This window comes from Dendrobates tinctorius, unplaced genomic scaffold (genome assembly GCF_039654945.1).
Source record: "Dendrobates tinctorius isolate UK_male_01 unplaced genomic scaffold, ASM3965494v1 ptg000030l, whole genome shotgun sequence".
Classification (NCBI taxonomy): Eukaryota; Metazoa; Chordata; class Amphibia; order Anura; family Dendrobatidae; genus Dendrobates; species Dendrobates tinctorius.
In genome coordinates, this window is record NW_027361698.1 from 65,613,884 (window position 1) to 65,634,840 (window position 20,957).

Genomic DNA, 20,957 nt, shown 5'->3' on the forward strand with positions numbered 1-20,957 from the left:
GATGCAGGACATTTTTACTGCCTGGCTGAAGTGAATGTTGGAAACACCAGTTTGCTATTGTATTGATATTTTCTTGCACGACTATCCCACTCTCACAGAAAACAGCAGTACTTTGTGTATACAACCTGGAGACCTAGTAAGAGGACAACTACTTTTAAGTCACCATAGAGGGGCCAAAAATGATGGTCATAATTAAGGCTATTTTAACCCCTTAGCGACCGCCGATACGCCTTTTAACGGTGGTAATTAAGGGTACTAAAACCACAGCGCCGCTAATTCACGGCGCTGTGGAGAAAGTGAATAGCGCCCCCCAGTGTCGGATTTTCTCCGGGGTCTCGGGTGCCGGGGGCAGCCGAGACCCCAGAGAACATGAATCGGTCGGTTTTTACCAACCCCGCTTTTGCGATCGCTGTTATTAACCCTATAATGGCGACCGCAAAAAAAAAAAGCCGCGATTTTACATTTAATTTCTCTTTCCTCTGATGTGATCGCACATCAGAGGAGAGAGAAAGAGGGTCCCCGATCCCCCCGGTACCTCTCCGTGGTCCTCTGTCCCCTTCCGGTGGTCTTGCGTCCCGCCGACGTCCTCCGGTGGGCGCCACCATCTTGGATCCGGGGAAAATGGTGGGCGCATGCGCAGTGCACCCGCCGGGAATCTGTCGGCTCCGGCTGGCAGATTCCATTCATTCATTTTGATCACGATGATAAACTATCATCGTGATCAAAATAAACAAAATAGTACATAATCCCCCCGTTTATCACCCCCTTAGTTAGGCCAACATAACGAAATAAAGAAAATATTTTTTTTTCAGTTTTCCATTAGGGTTAGGGCTAGGGTTGGGCTAGGGCTAGGGTTGGACTAGGGTTAGGGCTAGGGTTAGGGCTCGGGTTAGGGATTAGGGTTGGGATTAAGGTTAGGGTTGGGATTAGGGTTAGGGGTGTGTTGGGGTTAGGGTTGGAGCAAGAATTGAGGGGTTTCCACTATTTACCAACTTTGGGGATCTAAAAATTGGGTCTAAAAAATCACTTGTGGAAATAAAAAAGACTTTTTATTTCCACGGCTCTGCGTTTATAAACTTCTGTGAAGCACTTGGGGGTTCAAAGTGCTCACCACAAATCTAGATAAGTTCCTTAGGGGGTCTAATTTCCAAAATGGGGTCACTTGTGGGGGGTTTCCACTGTTTAGGCCCATCAGGGGCTCTGCAAATGCAACATGATGCCCGCAGACCATTCCATCAAAGTCTGCATTCCAAAATGGCACTCCTTCCCTTCCAAGCTCTCCCATGCACCCAAACAGTGGTTCCCCCCCACATAAGGGGTATCAGCATACTCAGGACAAATCGCACAATAACTGTGGGGGTATGATTTCTCCTGTTACCCTTGTAAAAATAATGATCATTTTTGTGGAAAAAAAATGGATTTCTTATTTTCACGGCTCTACGCTATAAACTTCTGTGAAGCACATGAAGGTTCAAAGTTCTCACTACACATCTAGATAAGTTCCTTAATGGGTCTAGTTTCCAAAATGGGGTCACTTGTTGGAGGTTTCCACTGTTTAGGCACATTAAGGGCTCTCCGAACACAACATGGCATCCGATCTCAATTCCAGCCAATTCTGCGTTGAAAAAGTCAAACGGCGCTCCATCCCTTGCGAGCTCTGCTGTGTGCTGAAAAAGTGGTTTACCCCCACATATGGGGTATCGACGTATTCAGGAGAAATTGTACAACAAATTTTGTGGTTTATTTTCTCTTTTAACATTTGTGAAAATAAAAAAAATTGGTTCTGAATTAAATTTTTTGCAAAAAAAAGTTAAATGTTAATTTTTTCCTTCCACGTTGCTTTAGTTCCTGTGAAGCACTTAAAGGGTTAATAAACTTCTTGAATGTGGTTTTGAGCACCTTGAGGGGTCTAGTTTTTAGAATGGTGCCACTTTTGGGTATTTTCTGTCATGTACACCCTTCAAAATATGACTTTAAATATGATGTGGTCCCTAAAAAAATGGTTTTGTAAATTTTGTTGTAAAAATGAGAAATCGCTGGTCAACTTTTAAAGGGAAGGTGCCGCAATTCTATATAATTTGCAAAAAAAGAGTAAGTAACAAAACATGTTGTTTCAGCAAATGTTGTACTAACTAGGATTTATGGTTTGTTTGCAATAATGTTTTAATGTAGCCACTGGGCACTGCCATATTGATTTGCAGATCTGTGGAGGACTCATACAGTCTGAAAATATGGCCGTCCCTGGACATAGGAGACTGCGGTCGGTTCCCGACCCCACATTGCAGCCTCATTAGCAGTGAACTGGGCACGCCCCTGTGGGCTGCACCATTCACTGCTGTAGGTGTGGCTGGGCGCCATTTTACTGTAGCCCAGTGCTATCTGCTCATTCTGCTGAGCTCGACTTTCTGCACTGTCCTCCTGCTCTGCCTCCGCCTCCTCACTCACACACAGCCCCAGTGATCTCCGGTAATCTGACAACTTCCTTTTTATGAGAGCTTTTATGGCTGTCTGAGGAGGACAGTGACATATACTGCCCATAGTCTAGTGTATAATTTGGGGGGGCTGGAAGTTTCACCAGTGTGGGCATATCTGTAATACTGTCTGGTGTGATAGTCTGCTGAGCCGTGTATCTAATCCTCTCCTGTGTGATACTGACTGCTGAGCCTGTGTATCTAATCCTCTCCTGTGTGATACTGACTGCTGAGCCATGTATCTAATCCTCTCCTGTGTGATACTGTCTGCTGAGCTGTGCATCTAATCCTATCCTGTGTGATACTGCCTGCTGAGCCGTGTATCTAATCCTCTCCTGTGTGATACTGTCTGCTGAGCCGTGTATCTAATCCTCCCCTGTGTGATACTGACTGCTGAGCCGTGTATCTAATCCTCTCCTGTGTGATACTGACTGCTGAGCCGTGCATCTAATCCTATCCTGTGTGATACTGCCTGCTGAGCCGTGCATCTAATCCTCTCCTGTGCGATACTGTCTGCTGAGCTGTGTATCTAATCCTATCCTGTGTGATACTGCCTGCTGAGCCATGTATCTAATCCTCTCCTGTGTGATACTGTCTGCTGAGCCGTGTATCTAATCCTCCCCTGTGTGATACTGACTGCTGAGCCGTGTATCTAATCCTATCCTGTGTGATACTGACTGCTGAGCTATGTATCTAATCCTCTCCTGTGTGATACTGTCTGCTGAGCCGTGTATCTAATCCTTCCCTGTGTGATACTGCCTGCTGAGCCGTGTATCTAATCCTATCCTGTGTGATACTGACTGCTGAGCTATGTATCTAATCCTCTCCTGTGTGATACTGACTGCTGAGCCGTGTATCTAATCCTCTCCTGTGTGATACTACCTGCTGAGCCGTGTATCTAATCCTATCCCGTGTGATACTGCTCTCCTGAAATACTCTGTGCTGCTGTCACCCTGCTGGTTTTATGTGTGATCTACATGGTGGTATGATCTATATGGCGGCATTATGTGTGAAGTATATGGCGGTATTATGTGAGAACACTATGGCAGTATTATCTGCTAAAAGCATTCTAGGGTGGTTCTGGCTGAGCACCTGCACACGGGTCAGGGGTAATAGGTGCAGTCAGGGGAGGGCTGGGGAGGCAGCTGAAGAGAGGGGTCTCATTTTTATCGTTACTGAATGGCTACATTTCCCCCCATCCTGCTTCCCAGCGTCACCCCGGACTGCGCCTGTCGCCTCACTTTCACACATCGCCAGGACAGAATCTGAGGAGGAGAATGGGGTCTTTGCATGCAAAGTCTGGATCAGAACAGGCCATCAATCAGCAGAAATGTTTCCTGGATTTCTGTGGTGCTGTCACCCTGCTCCTCCCCATATATCTCTCTCTCTGCCCCCCATAGACCAGCGCACTGCTCTCCTGAAATACTCTGTGCTGCTGTCTCCCTGCTCCTCCCCCATATATCTCCCTCTTTGCCCCCTGTAGACCAGCGCACTGCTCTCCTGAAATACTCTGTGCTGCTGTCACCCTGCCCCTCCTCCATACATCTCCCTCTGTGCCCCCCATAGACCAGCGCACTGCTCTCCTGAAATACTCTGTGCTGCTGTCACCCTGCTCCCAGAATACTTGCTGCCTGCCATCCTCAGTGACCGAAGACCCCATTCCTCTCCTCAGATCCTGTCCTGGCGATGTGTAAAAGCGAGGCGACAGGGGCCTGATATATGGTGGAAGGAGCAGAGTGACAGCAGCACAGAGTATTTCAGGAGAGCAGTGTGCTGGTCTGTGGGGGGCGCCCTGTTCAGTGCCAGGGATTGTACATAGAGTGCTGTGTTTTATACACATGGATGGACCGTCTGCTTGTCTGCTCCACAGAAATCCAGGAAACATTTCTGCTGATTGATGACCTGTTCTGATCCAGACTTTACATGCAAAGACAGTCAGTAACTTTGCAGGCCCCATCAAAATGGCTGCTCACTGTGTTCCTAGATGTCATAGGTTTTTGTGCCAGATTTCAGTAGCTGCTCCCCCTAGTGTTAACAAGTGGAAATGCCAAACTTTTTAAAATTATTTTTCATATTTTGCAAAATTAAAAACAAATGATAATATTTTTTAAGAAAATGTAAACATTAATTCTGTAAAAATTTTTGGGATGGCACCTTCCCTTTAACCGTTATAACTTCCTAACAAAAAAAAAATTTGCTTCCAAAATTGTGGTGATGTAAAGTAGACATGTGGGAAATGTTATTTATTAATTGCAAAATTTTCAAAATTTTCACCATATTTCCGTTTTTCATAAATAAACACAAGACTTATCGAAGAAATTTTACCACTAACATGAAGTACAATATGTCATGAATAAACAATCTCAGAATCAGCGGGATCCATTAAAGCGTTCCAGAGTTATAACCTCATAAAGGGACAGTGGTCAGATTTGTAAAAATTGGCCTGGTCATTAAGCTGCAAACTAGCTCTGTCGCTAAGGGGTTAAGGCACCTCAATAGCTGTTTCATGCTGTCATAAGTTTCTTTCATGTTGACTGCATAACGAACTGGAATTGAAGGTAGAGCATTGCCATTGTGCAGGAAGACAGCTTTTAGGCTTGTTTTGAACAAAACGATGAAGAGTCTCCATTCCACAGAATTATGACTTCTCTTCAGAGCTTCTATTAAACTCTTGATGCGATCGCATGCCAAAAGATCGCAGTCCATGAAGAAGTACAGAACAAGGTCTTTATCACAGTTTCGGAACAAAAAAATCCAAGCATCACCCACTAAAAGATTCCACTGCTGTAGCCTGAAACCTAAGAGCTCAGCCTTAGCCTTGGGCAGATGCAAACCTCTAACAAGAGCGTTCAATTCACTTTGTTATAAGGTAGGTTTCCAATTGAGGTTGCTGACAAAATCTGGGTCAGTTCCAAAGGTTTCTGGTACCTTTGGAACTGGCAGTTCTTCTGTATGTGGTACTGGGCGTATTGCAGATGGAATGTTTGGATATTGTAAAGTTCACTTCTTCCTTGAAACTCCTTTCCTAAAAGGGGTACCATGCAAAAATAGCAATTGGTAGTGTAATTGGTTGGCTCTCTCCAGATCATTGGGACTGCTAAAGGCATAGATTGCCTCTTCCCATGCAAGCATTGGGTAAGATGTGATGCACATCTATTGCAGTATATGTGTGGAGTCCAACTCTCATCCTGATCTATTCTGCAGCCAAAATACAGGTTGTAGGATTTCCTTATCCTGGTAGGCAAGACTCGACTTTGTGATGCAAAAGTGACTTCTCTACAATTGTAGCAAAAACCATCAGCTTTGTTAATATAAAAATAAGATATATCTGAAAAACATAGACTGGGAAGGTTCATGGATATTGACCTCATCCCAGTCTAATAAGATCAGCCCTCAGCCACCCCAGAAATAGGGCATCCATTAAATGCGCCAATTCTGGCACTTTGTCTCAGCTCGTCAATACTACCCTACTGCTGTGGCAATCGGGGAAATGGGTCTGTGGGGCTGAAATCAGCAGCTGTCGCTGACGTCCAGCCCCGGGGCTATTAATGGAGAGGGGTCTGTCAGACACCTCCACTACTAACCCCGTAGTCAAAAGAAAAACACATGCACAAAAGTCATTTATTTGTAAATTTCCCTCTTTCACTCTATTAAAAAAAAACAAGCCACACCAGTCTGCCGTAATCCAAATGGATTCCGATCTTCTTCATCCAATGTGTGGAGCCTCGTTGAGAAAACGAAGCTCCATCCACTGGAGCAATATCCACTGCCGATTCTCACACTATGTTCTGTGAGAACCCGGCTGCTGTGTCAAGTGGTGATATCAATAAGGTTACCGCAGTCCACAGCCGCCGGGTCACATGCGGGCAGTGCAAGAGCTAGGATGATGAGCGGTGAAGTCAAAGCTCATCATTCCGGCTCTCGTGTTGCACTTCAATACACGCTGCAGGCCAGAGGCAGCCAGCTGATTTCGGCTTGCAAGTCACTGGCAGCGCATGGTAGTGATGTCATGCACTTACTGTCACATGCATGCTAAATGCTTCTGCACCAGCTACAGAGGAGTACAACGCACAGCGTGGGAGTGGTGGAAGACAAGTAGAATTATTTTTTTATGTATTAAAGAACAGCGGACCTACTGTATATACCAGGATGGGGAATGCGTGTACCAAGATGGGAGACATGTATTACATGATGGGCCTAGGATGGGGAGACATATACAGTATAGACTAGGATCGGTAACATATTCCGGGATGGGAGACATATATTCTAGGATGGGGCCCAGGATAGGGGATATATACCAGGAATATACCAGGATGGGGGACATATATGCAAGGAAGGGCTCCAGGATGGAGGACATTAGTACATGATCTTGGAAAGGACTACAAAATGGAGAACGGGGCAAGACATGTCCTTGTAGGATTTAAAATGCTACAAGGGCCCATACATCTGACCAACATGCACTGTGGAAGGCAGGTCTAAATTTTGCATTGGGGCCCATCGGACTCTAGTTACACCACTGCAGATAGATAAATTATTGAACACCTCTCCTATTTCGTTGGCTAAGCAGAAAATCAGGGAGTAAGGGCCCCGTTACACGTATCAACATCAACGATCCCACCAACGATCCGACGTGGATGGGATCACTGGGACAGTTAGCTGATCACTGGTGAGCTGTCACATAGACAGCCCCTCCAGCGATCAGGACCAGCGAGCAAGCTGGTTTCCAAGGTAAACAGCGGGTAACTAAGAGCCGCGCAGCTCTCAGATACCCACTGTTTACCTCGTAAACCAGCGTCGCTGATCTCTCGCTGCCACACACTGCAATGCGTGCTGGCCAGCAGGAGACCAACGATCAAAAAACGGCCCAGGACATTCCAGCGCGATCAGCGATACCCGGTGGGGGGGCCGGCCGCTCATCCATGTCACACACCGCTATATCGCTGGCAAGATCGCTGCGGAGTCACAAAATCAGCGATCTCGCTGTTTGTGATGGGGCCTTAACAGGACAGAATAAAACTCACTATGGTAGATCTGTTTAGTCTGCAAACAAAAAAGCGGAGCATTTAGTCAGGTGTAAATTAAGGTAATGTCTGAGAGAGAAGACAAGAATAATGTAAATTGAATACTTACATTTGGTAATCCTGCCTAGAAAAGCCCTGGCAGAATAAAATCCAACAGTGCTGCTCAGACTTGAGCACAATAGAACATCTACAGTGCTCACACTGAATATTTATAAACTAAAATGTCGACACACACAGTAGTGCTGCACAGTACTAATTGTAATTCCCACCATGATGGGTAGTCACGTATACAACAGCTCCTTAACATACCTACAGGTAGCAGGGCACAGGTTAACGCATATTACATATATATATATATTAGTTAAGTAGTGCTTGCAACACAGTAAAAATAGATTTGCATTCCAACATATGGAACTACATATATTTTTACACTTTATAACAAATACATGTCATACTTGTTTTTTTCATAGTAGTTTTGTGTGTGGAATTCTACATACTTCACTCTGTCTTTGGAATCTCCAAAGGTCTCTTTCATATTTGAGAAATCTGGGTAAAATGATGATGGTGGAGATATGACTTCAAGCACACCAGACTGTATTTCAAGTGGAAAGCTGCAAGAAAAAATAAAGTTACGGTATATTCTTAAGTTCAAGTCTAGGTCATATGGTAGACCAGATAATGGATAATATTGTTGGCATAGTGTAGTAATAGCAATGTAGTAGAAGTACACGTTCTGGCATGATGTGAAAACCTTTCAATGGACTTATGAACACTGTTCTAGAGCTTTGTGATGCATTCCTTACCCAAAAAGCAACCCTGCAACTTCTGCTTTTGAGTGCTGCTTTTCTCAGGAAATAAGTGACTGATCATAAAATTCTCAGCAGACTGGTCAGCTTTGCATTTTGAAACATTGTTCTAAAATAAGATTGAGGTACAGGCAAAAGGGAACTCATTCACAAAGTGGATCCGTTGCATTACGGGTTCCCTCACACTTAAAACCCGTGTCACTGACCCCCTCCCTCCCGCACCCTCTTTCTGGAGCACTTTGGAATGCTCGCTCCATCTGCAACAAACTCCACATGATCCACGACCTCTTTACCTCCCGCAACCTTTCCTTCCTGGCCCTCACTGAGACCTTGCTGACACCCCCTGACACGGCCTCCCTGGCCGCACTGAGTTATGGCAGCCTCCACTTTACCCACACTCCTCGCCCTGGCAACAGATATGGTGGAGGAGTGGGTTTCCTCCTTTCTAAAAACTGCTCCTTCAACCCTATCCAACCCCCACCCTCCCTTATCCTCCCTTCTTTCGAGGTTCACTCTGTCCGTATCTACTCTCCTTCTAATCTCCAAATGGCTGTCATATACCAACCACCGGGCTCAGCCACTACCTTCATTGACCAATTTTCCACCTGGCTCCTCCACTTTCTCTCTGCTGACATCCCCATCATCATCATGGGGGACTTCAACATCCCCATTGACACCCACCAACCAGCAGCCTCCAAACTCCTGTCACTTACCTCATCCTTTGGACTTACTCAGTGGTCCTCCACAGCCACCCACACAGATGGACATACATTACACCTCTTCTTCACCGGCCTCTGTTCCCTATCTAATCTCACAACCTCTCCCTTTCCCCTATCTGATTACCATCTACTCACCTTCTCATCTGCCCCCATGTCCAGCCACTAGCACATCCTCGCAGAAACCTCGCACACCTAGACATTCACAGACTCTCAGACTCTCTTCTACCTCTGTCCTCCATATCTTCACTCCACAACACGGACAGTGCCACTGCTTTCGACAACGCCACCCTCACATCAGCCATAGACTCAGTCGCTCCTCTCATGCATGGCAAAGTGCGACAAACCAATAGGCAACCCTGGCACAACAACCTCACCAAAAAACTTCGACAAGCATCCAGGGTCGCAGAGCGGCGTTTGAAGAAAACACGCCTGCCAGACGACTTCACTGCTTTCAAACAAGCTACACTTGCCTTTAAATCAGCCCTCACCTCTGCTAAACAGACCTATTTTGCAAACCTTGTATCTTCACTATCCCACAACCCAAAACAACTGTTCAGCACATTCACCTCTCTCCTCCGCCCACCACTGCCACCTCCAACTCCCCTCATCTCTGCTGAGGACTTTGCCACCTACTTCAAAAACAAGATTGACCAAACAAGGCAAACCTTTACAGTTCCACCACCCCAACCGCTCCACATACCAGACCTCTGCCCTTCCCTAATAACCTCCCTCTCCAACATCATTGAAGAAGAGCTTGCTCATCTCCTTTCCAAATCACGCCTCACCACCTGTGCACTTGACCCCATCCCTTCCCACCTGCTCCCCAACCTCACTAACATGATCATTCCAGCCCTAACCCATCTCTTCAACCTATCCCTAACTTCTGATACCTTCCCCTCTGCCTTCAAATATGCCACTATAACACCCATCCTCAAAAAAATCAAACCTTGACCCAACTGCTATGCCCAGCTATCGCCCCATATCACTGCTCCCGTTTGCTTCCAAACTCCTTGAACAGCATGTCCATGCTCAACTTTCCTCCCATCTCTCATCTATCTCCCTCCTTGACATCCTGCAATCTGGCTTCCGCCCCACCACTCCACTGAAACTTCCCTGACCAAAATTACTGATGACTTACTCACAGCCAAAGCTAACAGACAATTCTCCATCCTCCTCCTTCTTGACCTGTCCTCTGCCTTTGACACAGTTGACCACTGCCTACTGCTACAGATTCTTTCTTCCCTTGGCATCAAAGACCTTGCCCTGTCCTGGATTTCCTCATAGCTTTCTGACCGCACATTCAGCATCTCCCACTCCCACACTACCTCCTCATCCCACCCCCTCTCTGTTGGAGTCTCCCAAGGCTCTGTCATGGGGCCCCTACTTTTTTCCATCTATACTCTTGGCCTAGGACAACTCAAAGTCCCATGGCTTCCAGTACCACCTGTATGCAGATGACACTCAGATCTACCTCTCTTGCCCAGATGTCACCTCTCTGCTGTCCAGAATCCCGAAGTGTCTATCAGCCATATCCTCCTTTTTCACCTCTCGCTTACTAAAACTCAACGTAGACAAAACTGAACTCATTATCTTTCCTCCATCTCATGTATCTTCCCTACCCGATCTATCTATTATGGTAAAATGGCATCATGCTCTCTTCCGCACCTGAAATCTGCTGCCTTGGAGTAACTTTCGACTCTGCCCTGTCCTTCAAACCGCACGTCCAATCTCTTGCCACCTCCTGTCGCCTCCAACTCAAAAATATTTCCAGAATCCGTCCCTTCCTCATTCCTCAATCTACTAAAACTCTTGTACATGCCCTCGTCATCTCCCGCCTACTGCAACACCCTCCTCTGTGGCCTCCCTGCTAACTCTCTTGCACCACTCCAGTCTGTCCTCAGTTCTGCTGCCCGACTAATCCAGCTCTCTCCTCGCTACTCCCCTGTCTCTCCCCTCTGCAAATCCCTCCATTGGCTCCCAATTCCCCAACGAATCCAGTTCAAACTACTAACACTGACCTACAAAGCCATCCACAACCTTTCCCCTCCCTATATCTCTGAACTAATCTCCCAATATCTTCCCTCACGTACTCTTCAATCCTCCCAAGACCTCCTACTCTCCTCCACACTAATTCGTTCCTCACACAACCGCCTCCAAGATTTCTCCCGAATATCCCCTATCCTCTGGAATGCCATGCCTCAACACGTCCGATTATCCACCACTCTCGGATCCTTCAAACGGAACCTGAAAACCCATCTTTTCAGGAAAGTTTACAGACTGCAATAACCATTCTGCCGCCTCACCACCGCCAGAGCTGCTGCACCCCCGACCTTCTGTCTTTTCCCCGCTATCCCATAGAATGTAAGTCTGCAAGGACAGGGTCCTCTCCCCTCTGTACCAGTTTGTCATTATAAATTTGTTGTGGAAACTTGTTTACTGTTAACGATATCTATAACTTTGTATGTAACCCCCTTCTCATGTACAGCACCAGGGAATTAATGGCGCTATATAAAGAAATAATAATAATAATAATAAAAAATAATAATAATTACTAATGAAACTGCAAGCAGACGGATCCCATTGATTATTGAGTCCGTCTGTGTCCCATTTTATCAGTTTTTTTAGAATGGAAAAAAGAACTGCATGCTGTGCTTATTATTGTGTTCTGAAACTGAACCAAGTTGGACCCTATAATATTTAATAGGATCCCGTATAAAAGGAACAGAATGTGGAAAAGGAAAAGTAACAGTTTAAGGTCTGCCCACTCCACACAACATTGCAATGTATCAACAGACTGTAAGTAGGGAAGGACCAAGTGTCGGTGGCTCTCCTGGTGGTATCTGGATAATGCTGGCGGTGTTGATGGAAGCACATGAATCACCCTCTCAGTGTCTGTTCACACTGGGAAAAGGTACGTGCTGTAAGGTATATGGTATTTTTTGTGTATACATCACCACTTCTCCCAAGGATGGGTCAATACTGGTTAAAAATTGGTCGGGTGCCTGGGGGACCATTTCTCTTTCCTTTTTGGAGGGAGATACATTGACATATGGAGGGCAGCAAACAGGCATTCACAAAGTACATAATAGTAGTCCCAAAAAATTGTGAGTGCACAGAAATTTATAGTAAAAATTAGAAGAACATTGCAAAACGTGTGAAAATTGTATACAAATAACTTCAGCGTTTACCAACGATTTTGAACTGTGACCATATAGAAAATATATAGCTTTTAAAGTATCTGTCACTCCACATTTTTAAAACAGAAAATCTTCAGCAGTATTTGGTTGCAAACAACAACTGCTTATGGCAATGGAAGGTTAATGGGCATATAACTGGTTGTCTAAAAGACGTAATCACCTCCAATGTTGGTGCCTTGTGCACGGTTTATGCCATGACTCTGTGTTGCATAGACTGGTAGGACAGAGTATGGTTTCATACTACTCTTCTGTGTGGCTCCGATTCTGAACAGATTCATTCAGAGGTATTTTATCCTCGGGAAAGCCTTGTGGAGACACAATATGGTGGACGAAAGGGTTTCTACAAACAATTTTCTATCCTCAAGCAGTTAAATTTACTCTCACTTGATTACTCCCAATGTAAAGGGCTTATCCGGGACTTGCTTTTTTTTTATTGGGCTAAGAACTTACAGGCAGGTAGTTGCTAATGACCTGCCTGTTCTGCGCTGCGATGATCTCTCCCTGCTCAGGCCGAGACTCTTCTGCTTCTCGTGACCTCACGTCAACAAAGCAGCTCTTTCTCTTCTGCTCTGTCAACAGCGCATCAGTCCAGTTAAGCAGCAGGGAGCTGGCTGTCAATCAAATTCCATTCTGCTCTGCCCACTCGACACAGCAGAAGGAAAGAAGTTGCTCTGTCTATGTGAAGTCATTAGAAGGGGAATCGCCAACAGGAGCGGTCTGTAACCGCTGTGAACCGGAGCAGATCGTTGCAGGGCAGAACAGGCAGTGAGATAGCAACAACCTGCCTGTAAGTTCTTAGCCTAATAGGAAAAATACTTTAAATAAAAAAAAACCCCTTTTAGGAAGCTTGAAGTATTAGGGGAATAAACAAATGAAAATACTCACTTATCTTTAATGTTGTCCGCAAGTTCATTTACATACTGGGCATTCACCTTGAAAAAAAAAAAACAGACATAGCATATGTCATAGGCTTTCATTTTTCATGCAATTTCTTGGTATAGGGCACATGTCCAAACACAGAGCAATGCAGCACAAAAATAGATGCCCCACCTCAGGGAACACCACAGAACATGTCAGAGGGAAAACCTACGAAGTAAGTTGGGACCCATACTGTAAATGGCAGAGCACCAGGGTATATTAACGGACCGTCGGGTTATCCGATAATATTCCCTATTCAGCAACACTGGACTATGGTATGGGCTAGTCACTTTCCCTGGAACTATGACTCTTGTTAAACAACTGTAAATTCAGCTACCATTTATAGAGGTGTACTTATTATTTTCCTGCTTTATTCATTCTTTTTAAATTTGGATTTTCTACCTCATCATTGCTAATGCAGTGCCATGAACAAGACCGTGTCACTGTAACAACCCTTCTGCTGAGAAGGAGACATGCCTTGCCATACATACCATTATAGAACACAGTTACACTGGGTTGTAGGGATCATGGATCTCATTGCCCATTCTGGGGCAATGGTATAGAGGATTCTGTAGGAAGTTGGACCTTTTCTATGCCATACATAGCAAATCATTTTTGTTAAAAGCATTTGGTCCATTTAGATGCCGTAATCAACTATGGTGAAAAGCCCAACAACAGGGCCGGATTTAGACAAATTGAGGCCCTGGGCAAAAGTTTAAAGTGGGGCTCCAAATGCTCACATATTGCATCATTACAAAGAAACATTTAGGTTGCATTTACATCTTTAGTTTATACCCGGCGATGTGCTACTGAAAAATCAAATTTTTATTGTAGGTACACTTCAACTGTGAAAGAGAGAATCTAAAAATAAAAACCAGAAAATCATTGCATGATTTTTATCATTTTATTGCATGAAATAAGTTATTGATACAGTAGAAAAACAGAACTTAATATTTGGAACAGAAACCTTTGTTTGCAATTACAGAGGTCAGATGTTTCCTGTTTCTCTTGACCAAGTTTGCACACACTGCAGCAGGGATTTTGACCCACTCCTCTATACAGATCTTCTCCAGATATTTCAGGTTTCAGGGCTGTCGCTGGGAAACATTGAGTTTTACCTCCTTCCAAAGATTTTCTCTGGAGTTCAGGTCTGGAGACTGGCTAGGCCACTCCAAGAAACAGCTTCTTACGGAGCCACTCCTTAATTACCCTGCTGTGTGTTTCGGTCATTGCCATGCTGGAAGATCCAGCCACGACCCATCTTCAATGCTCTTACTGAGGGAAGAAGGTTGTTGTCCAAATTCTCGCAATACATGACCCCATCCATCCTCCCTTTAACCCCCTAAGCCCCAAGGGTGGTTTGCACATTAATGACCGGGCCATTTTTTACAATTCTGACCACTGTCCCTTTATGAGGTAATAACTCTGAAACGCTTCCATGGATCCCGGTGATTCTGACATTGTTTTCTCGTGACATATTGTACTTCATGATAGTGGTAAAATTTCACTCAAATAACTTGCGTTTATTTTTGAAAAAAACGGAAATTTGGCGAAATTTTTGAACATTTCGCAATTTTCCAACTTTGAATTTTTATGCCCTTAAATCACAGAGATACGGCACACAAAAAACTTGATAACTAACATTTCCCACAAGTTTACTTTACATCAGCATAATTTTGGAACCAAAATTTTTTTTTGTTAGTAAGTTATAAGGGTTAAAAATTGACCAGCGATTGCTCATTTTTGCAACACCATTTTATTTTTACGGACCACATCACATTTGAAGCCACTTTGAGGGGTCTATATGATAGAAAATACCCAAAAGTGACACCATTCTAAAAACTGCACCCCTTAAGGTGCTCAAAACCACATTCAAAAAGTTTATTAACCCCTTAGGTGCGTCACAGGAATTTTTTGAATATTTAAAAAAAAAAAAATGAACATTTAACTTTTTTTCACAAAAAAAATACTTCAGGTTCAATTTTTTTTATTTTATCAAGGGTAACAGGAGAAATTGGACTGCAAAATTTATTGTGCAATTTGTCCTGAGTACGCTGATACCTGATACGTTTGGGGGAACCACTGTTTCGGCTCATGGCTGAGCTCAGAAGGGAAGGAGCGCCGTTTGACTTTTTCAATGCAAAATTGGCTGGAATTCTGAAGGGAAGGAGTGCCATTTTGGAATGCAGACTTTGATGCAATGGTCTGCGGGCATCATGTTGCGTTTGCAGAACCCCTGATGGGCCTAAACAGTGGAAACCCCCACAAATGACACCATTTTGGAAACTAGACCCCCCAAGGAACTTATCTAGATGTGTGGTGAGAACTTTGAACCCCCAAGGGCTTCACAGAAGTTTATAACATACAGCCGTACAATTAAAAAATCATATTTTATCCACAAAAATGATCTTTTCACCCTCAATTCTTATTTTTCCAAGGGTAACAGGACCCTAAAAGTTATTGTGCAATTTGTCCTGAGTACGCTGATACCCCATATGTGGGGGTAGACCACTATTTGGGCGCATGGCAGAGCTCGGAAGGGAAGCAGCGCCATTTGACGTTTTTGGAATTGAGATCGGACACCATGTCGCATTTGGAGAGCCCCTGATGTACCAAAACAGTGGAAACCCCCAACAAATGACACCATTTTGGAAACTAGACCCCCCCAAGGAACTTATCTAGATGTGTGGTGAGAACTTTGACCCCTCCAGTGCTTCACAGAAGTTTGTAACGCCCGGGCGTGAAAATAAAAAAATCGTATTTTTTCCACAAACATGATCTTTTAGTCCCCATTTTTCTTATTTTCCCAAGTATACCAGGAGAAATTGGACCCCAAAAGTTGTTGTCCAATTTGTTCTGAGTACGCTGATACCCCATATGTGGGAGAAAACTACTGTATGGGCACACGTCGGGTCTCGGAAGGTAAGTAGTGACGTTTTGGAATGCAGACTTTGATGGAATGGTCTGCGGGTGTCATGTTGCTTTTGGAGAGCCCCTGATGTACCTAAACTATTGAAACTCCCCACAAGTGACCCCATTTTGGAAACTAGACCCCCCACGGAACTTATCTAGATGTGTGGTGAGCACTTTGAACCCCCAAGTGCTCCACAGAAGCTTATAACGCCCGGGCGTGAAAATAAAAAGATCATTTTTTTCCACAAAAATGATATTTTTGCCCCCAATTTTTTATTTTCCTAAGGGTAACAGGAGAAATTGGACCCCAAAAGTTGTTTTGCAATATGTCCTGAGTAGGCTGATACACCATATGTGGGGGTAAAACACTGTTTGGGCTCATGACAGAGCTTAGAAGGGAAGGACCACCATTTGACTTTTTCAACTCAGAGTTGGCTGGAATTGAGATCAGACGCCATGTTGCATTTGGAGCGCACCTGATATGCCTAAACAGTGGAAACCCCCAATTCTAACTCCAACCCTAACCCCAACACACCCCTAACCCAAATCTCAGCCCTAGCCCTAACCCTAATGGGAAAATGGAAATAAATACATTTTCTTTTAATTTTATTATTTTTCCCTAACTAAGGGGGTGATAACGGGGGGGTTTGATTTACTATTTATGGCGGTTTTTATGTTTTGCAGCTGTCGCACGCTAAAAGACGCTTTTTACTGTAAAAATAGTTTTTGCATCACCACATATTGAGAGCTATAATTTTTACGTATTTTGACCCACCAAGTCATGTGAGGTCTTATTTTTTGCGGGACGAGTTGACGTTTTTATTGGTACCATTTTCGGGCACGTGACATTTTTTGATCGCTTTTTATTCCGATTTTTAGGATACAGAATGAACAAAAACCCAGCGTTTCATCAATTTCTTTTGGGGGGTGCGTTTACACCGTTCCGAGTGAGATAAAATTGATAAAGCGGCTTTATTCTTCGGGTCAGTACGGTTACAGCGATACCTCATTTAGGTCTTTTTTTATGTTTTGTCGGTTTTATGCAATGAAAACTATTTTATATAAAAATTTATTATTTTTGCATCGCTTTATTCTGTGATCTATAACTTTTTTTATTTTTTCACTGATGATGCTGTGTGGCGGCTCGTTTTTTGCGGGACAAGATGACGTTTTCAGCGGTACCATGGATATTTATATGCGTCTTTTTGATCGCGCGTTATTGCACTTTTTGTTTGGCGGTATGATAAATCATTTTTTGCTTCGTTTTTTATTTTTTAAGGGGTTTGCTAAAGGTGTTAACTAATGGGACAGTTTTATAGGGCAGGTCGTTACGGACGCGGCGATACCTAATTTGTGTACGTTTATTGTTTGGTTTTTTTATTTCCAAAAAATGGATTTATTGGGGAAATTTTTTTTTTTTTCTAATTTATTTGGCGATTTTTTTTTTTATTATTATTTTAACTTTTTTTTTTTTTTAACTTTTTTACATAGTCCCAGGTGGGACATCACTGTCCTGTGACAGATCGCTGATCTGTCACATCACAGATCACTGTGACAGATCAGCGATCTGTCACAGGCACTGCTGCAGACTTCCTCATGCCTGCACTTTGCAGGCACTGAGGAAGCCGGCTCCCTGCAGGCCCCCGAAGGTCCCCGTCACCATCTTGGATTCGGGGGCCTGCAGGGAAGGAGCCCCCCGCAGCAGCGCTGAACATTGCGCTGCCGTGGGGGGCTCAGGGAAGCACGGAGGGAGCCCCCTCCCTGCCGATGCTTCCCTTTAACCCCTGGTACACCGCGATCGTGTTTGATCGCGGTGTGCAAGGGGTTAACGTATCGGGGGTGGTCTGTGACCGCCCCTGACATATTGTGCTGGGTGTCAGCTGTGATAATCAGCTGACACCCAGCCGCGATTAGCGGCGCTCACCACGTGGGCGCCGCTGATCGCTATGACGTACTATCCCGTCCCTGGGAATTAAGTCCCAGGGCACATGGATGGGATAGTACGTCTCATGGCAGAGAGGGGTTAATATGGTGCAGTCGTCCTGTCCCCTTTGCAGAAAAACACCCCCAAAGCATGATATTTCTCCCTCCATGGTTCACGGTTCAGACGGTGTTCTTGGGGTTGTACTCATCCTTCTTCTTGCTCCATACACGACGAGTGGATTTGATACAACATTTTATTGGGTCCTGGTGTCTCAATTTAGTGTGATTGATTAACGAGAAGGGAGAGAGCAAAAAAAAAAAAAAAAATCTTAGCCTTAACCTCCTATATATTCAGACATAGCTTGGGGAGGGGATTTATGCAGGGGGCATTTATGCACATGTAATCCAAGTACATGTATCAAAGTACTGGCAGTTATAACATGGCAGTTAGACAAGGCAGGAGACAGGTAAGACATTTATATACATCTTCTCCCTGTACATTTGGATTACAACAAATATATACCATATGCTTTTGTGTAATTTATATCCTGGCCGCTGCATTCACACACATCCACCGCCCTGCCATTAACTCTCTACACTCCATCCATATCAGCCCCTCGCTCCTTTCCTCTCCTATGTATAGCACTCACGCTCTTTTCACATTGCTACACAGCACAGATCCAGGCAGTCCCACCATTCAACATAAGAGACGCTCTCACAAATCACTTAACCATCTGCTCACTCTTTCTATCCTCCTCCTAGTCGCAGGAGACATTGCTCCCAACCCTGGCCCCCCATGTTATAGAAAGTCAAACCCCCCCATCTGCTACACTCAGAAACCCCTCTAATCTTATCAATATTCCCTGCCTGCCATCTGTCTCTCTTAATTGTGCACTTTGGAATTCTCGCTCAGTGTGTAACAAACTCTCCTTCATTCATGACTTTTTCCTCTCTAATTCTCTTAACCTCCTGGCTCTTACTGAAACCTGGATCCAGCAGTCAGACACTACTGCTGCTGCTGCTCTTTCATACGGGGGACTACACTTCTCTCATACCCCAAGATCAGACAATAGAGCAGGTGGAGTCATTGGTCTGCTCCTATCACCAAAATGTACATTTCAAGTTATCCCTCAACTACCCTCACTAGTCTTCCCTTCTTTTGAGGTCCATGCCGTCAGACTCTACACCCCCTTCTCCATGCGAGTGGCGGTGGTGTATCGTCCTCCCGGCCCCTCCCATCAGTTCCTGGATCATTTTGCCACTTGGCTTCCACATTTTCTCTCCTGTGACATCCCTACCCTCATCATGGGCGATTTCAACATCATCCCCATTGCTCTTCCCCTCTCACCATCTGCTACTCACCTTTTATCTCTAACCTCCTCATTTGGCCTTTCGCAGCTTACTAATTCTCCAACGCATGAAGATGAAAATTCCCTTGATTTGGTCTTCCCTCGGCTTTGTGCAGTGGATGATTTTGCAAACTCCCCTCTCCCGCTCTCTGACCACAACCTTCTTTCATTCTCTATCAAGAACTGCCAGGCTGCTCAGGTCACCTCCACTGTCCAGACTTATAGAAACATACAGGCCATTAACACCCAGAAACTTATGAAGAACTTGCAGTCTTCATTGGCCCCTATCTCCTCCCTCTCATGTCCTGATTCTGCATTGAAGCATTACAATGAAACACTTCAAAGTGCCCTGGATGAATTTGCATCCCCTATAAATAGAACACCACAACGCAGACGGCGACAACCCTGGCACACGGTGCAAACACGTTTCCTGCAGCGGTGCTCCAGGTGCGCCGAACGTCTGTGGAGAAAATCCAATTTACACGAAGATTTCATCCATTTTAAGTTTATGCTTAGAACATACAACACTGCCCTTCACCTCTCCAAACAAGCCTATTTCAACACCCTCATCACGTCACTGTCCAATAACCCGAAACGTCTCTTTGACACTTTTCATTCTCTACTCAACCCAAGAGTACAGGCCCCAACCACAGAGCTCCGAGCTGACGATCTGGCCAATTACTTCAAAGAAAAAATTGACCAGATCCGACAGGAAATTATCTCCAAATCCCCTCATACCATGCACTATCCTCCCTCCCCCACTGCATCTAACTCACTCTCTGATTTTGAACTAGTCACAGAAGAAGAAGTAAGCAGGCTCCTTGCATCTTCTCGCCCAACCACTTGCACCAGTGACCCATTTCCGTCACATCTGCTCCAGTCCCTTTCCCCTGCTGTCACCCTTCACCTAACTAAAATATTTAACCTCTCTGTCTCTTCTGGTATTTTTCCCTCCTCATTTAAGCATGCTATCATACATCCACTACTTAAAAAACCATCCCTCGACCAAAACTGTGCCGCTAACTATAGACCTGTCTCTAATCTTCCCTTCATCTCTAAACTCCTGGAACGCCTGGTCCACTCCCGTCTGATCCGCTATCTCTCTGATAACTCTCTTCTCGACCCTCTCCAATCTGGTTTCCGCTCTTTACACTCTACTGAAACTGCCCTCACTAAAGTCTCTAATGATCTACTAACAGTTAAATCAAATGGTCATTACTCCATGCTAATTCTCTTGGATCTCTCTGCAGCATTCGACACTGTGGATCATCAACTCCTCCTCACTATGCTCCGTTCCATTGGCCTCAAGGACACCGTTCTCTCATGGTTCTCCTCCTATCTCTCCGACCGCTCCTTTACTGTATCTTTTGCCGGTTCCTCCTCCTATCACCTTCCCCTTATTGTTGGGGTTCCTCAAGGATCGGTTCTAGGCCCCCTCCTCTTCTCCTTGTACACTGCCCCTATTGGTCAAACAATCAGTAGATTTGGTTTCCAGTACCATCTCTATGCTGATGACACCCAATTATACGCTTCTTCTCCTGACATCACGCCAGCCTTTCTAGAAAACACCGGCGATTGTCTAAACGCTGTCTAATATCATGTCCTCACTATATCTGAAACTGAACCTGTCAAAGAATGAA

At 44.7% G+C, this 20,957-nt stretch overlaps 1 protein-coding gene across 2 annotated transcripts in view; it reads right to left on the minus strand.

The window, feature by feature from the left end:
• Positions 1-20,957, minus strand: part of LOC141086257 (alpha-1,3-mannosyl-glycoprotein 4-beta-N-acetylglucosaminyltransferase B-like) — a 145,300-nt gene that overhangs the window by 77,858 nt on the left and 46,485 nt on the right. For both annotated transcript variants that reach the window (XR_012231557.1, XM_073572137.1), the window contains exons 4-5: positions 13,100-13,146; positions 7,990-8,103 (exon numbers count right to left, since the gene is read on the minus strand). Coding sequence is in view for 1 of the 2 variants with exons in the window: in XM_073572137.1 (XP_073428238.1) it covers positions 7,990-8,103; positions 13,100-13,146 (161 nt within the window). In the remaining variant the exon portion in view is untranslated. The remainder of the gene's footprint in view (positions 1-7,989; positions 8,104-13,099; positions 13,147-20,957) is intronic.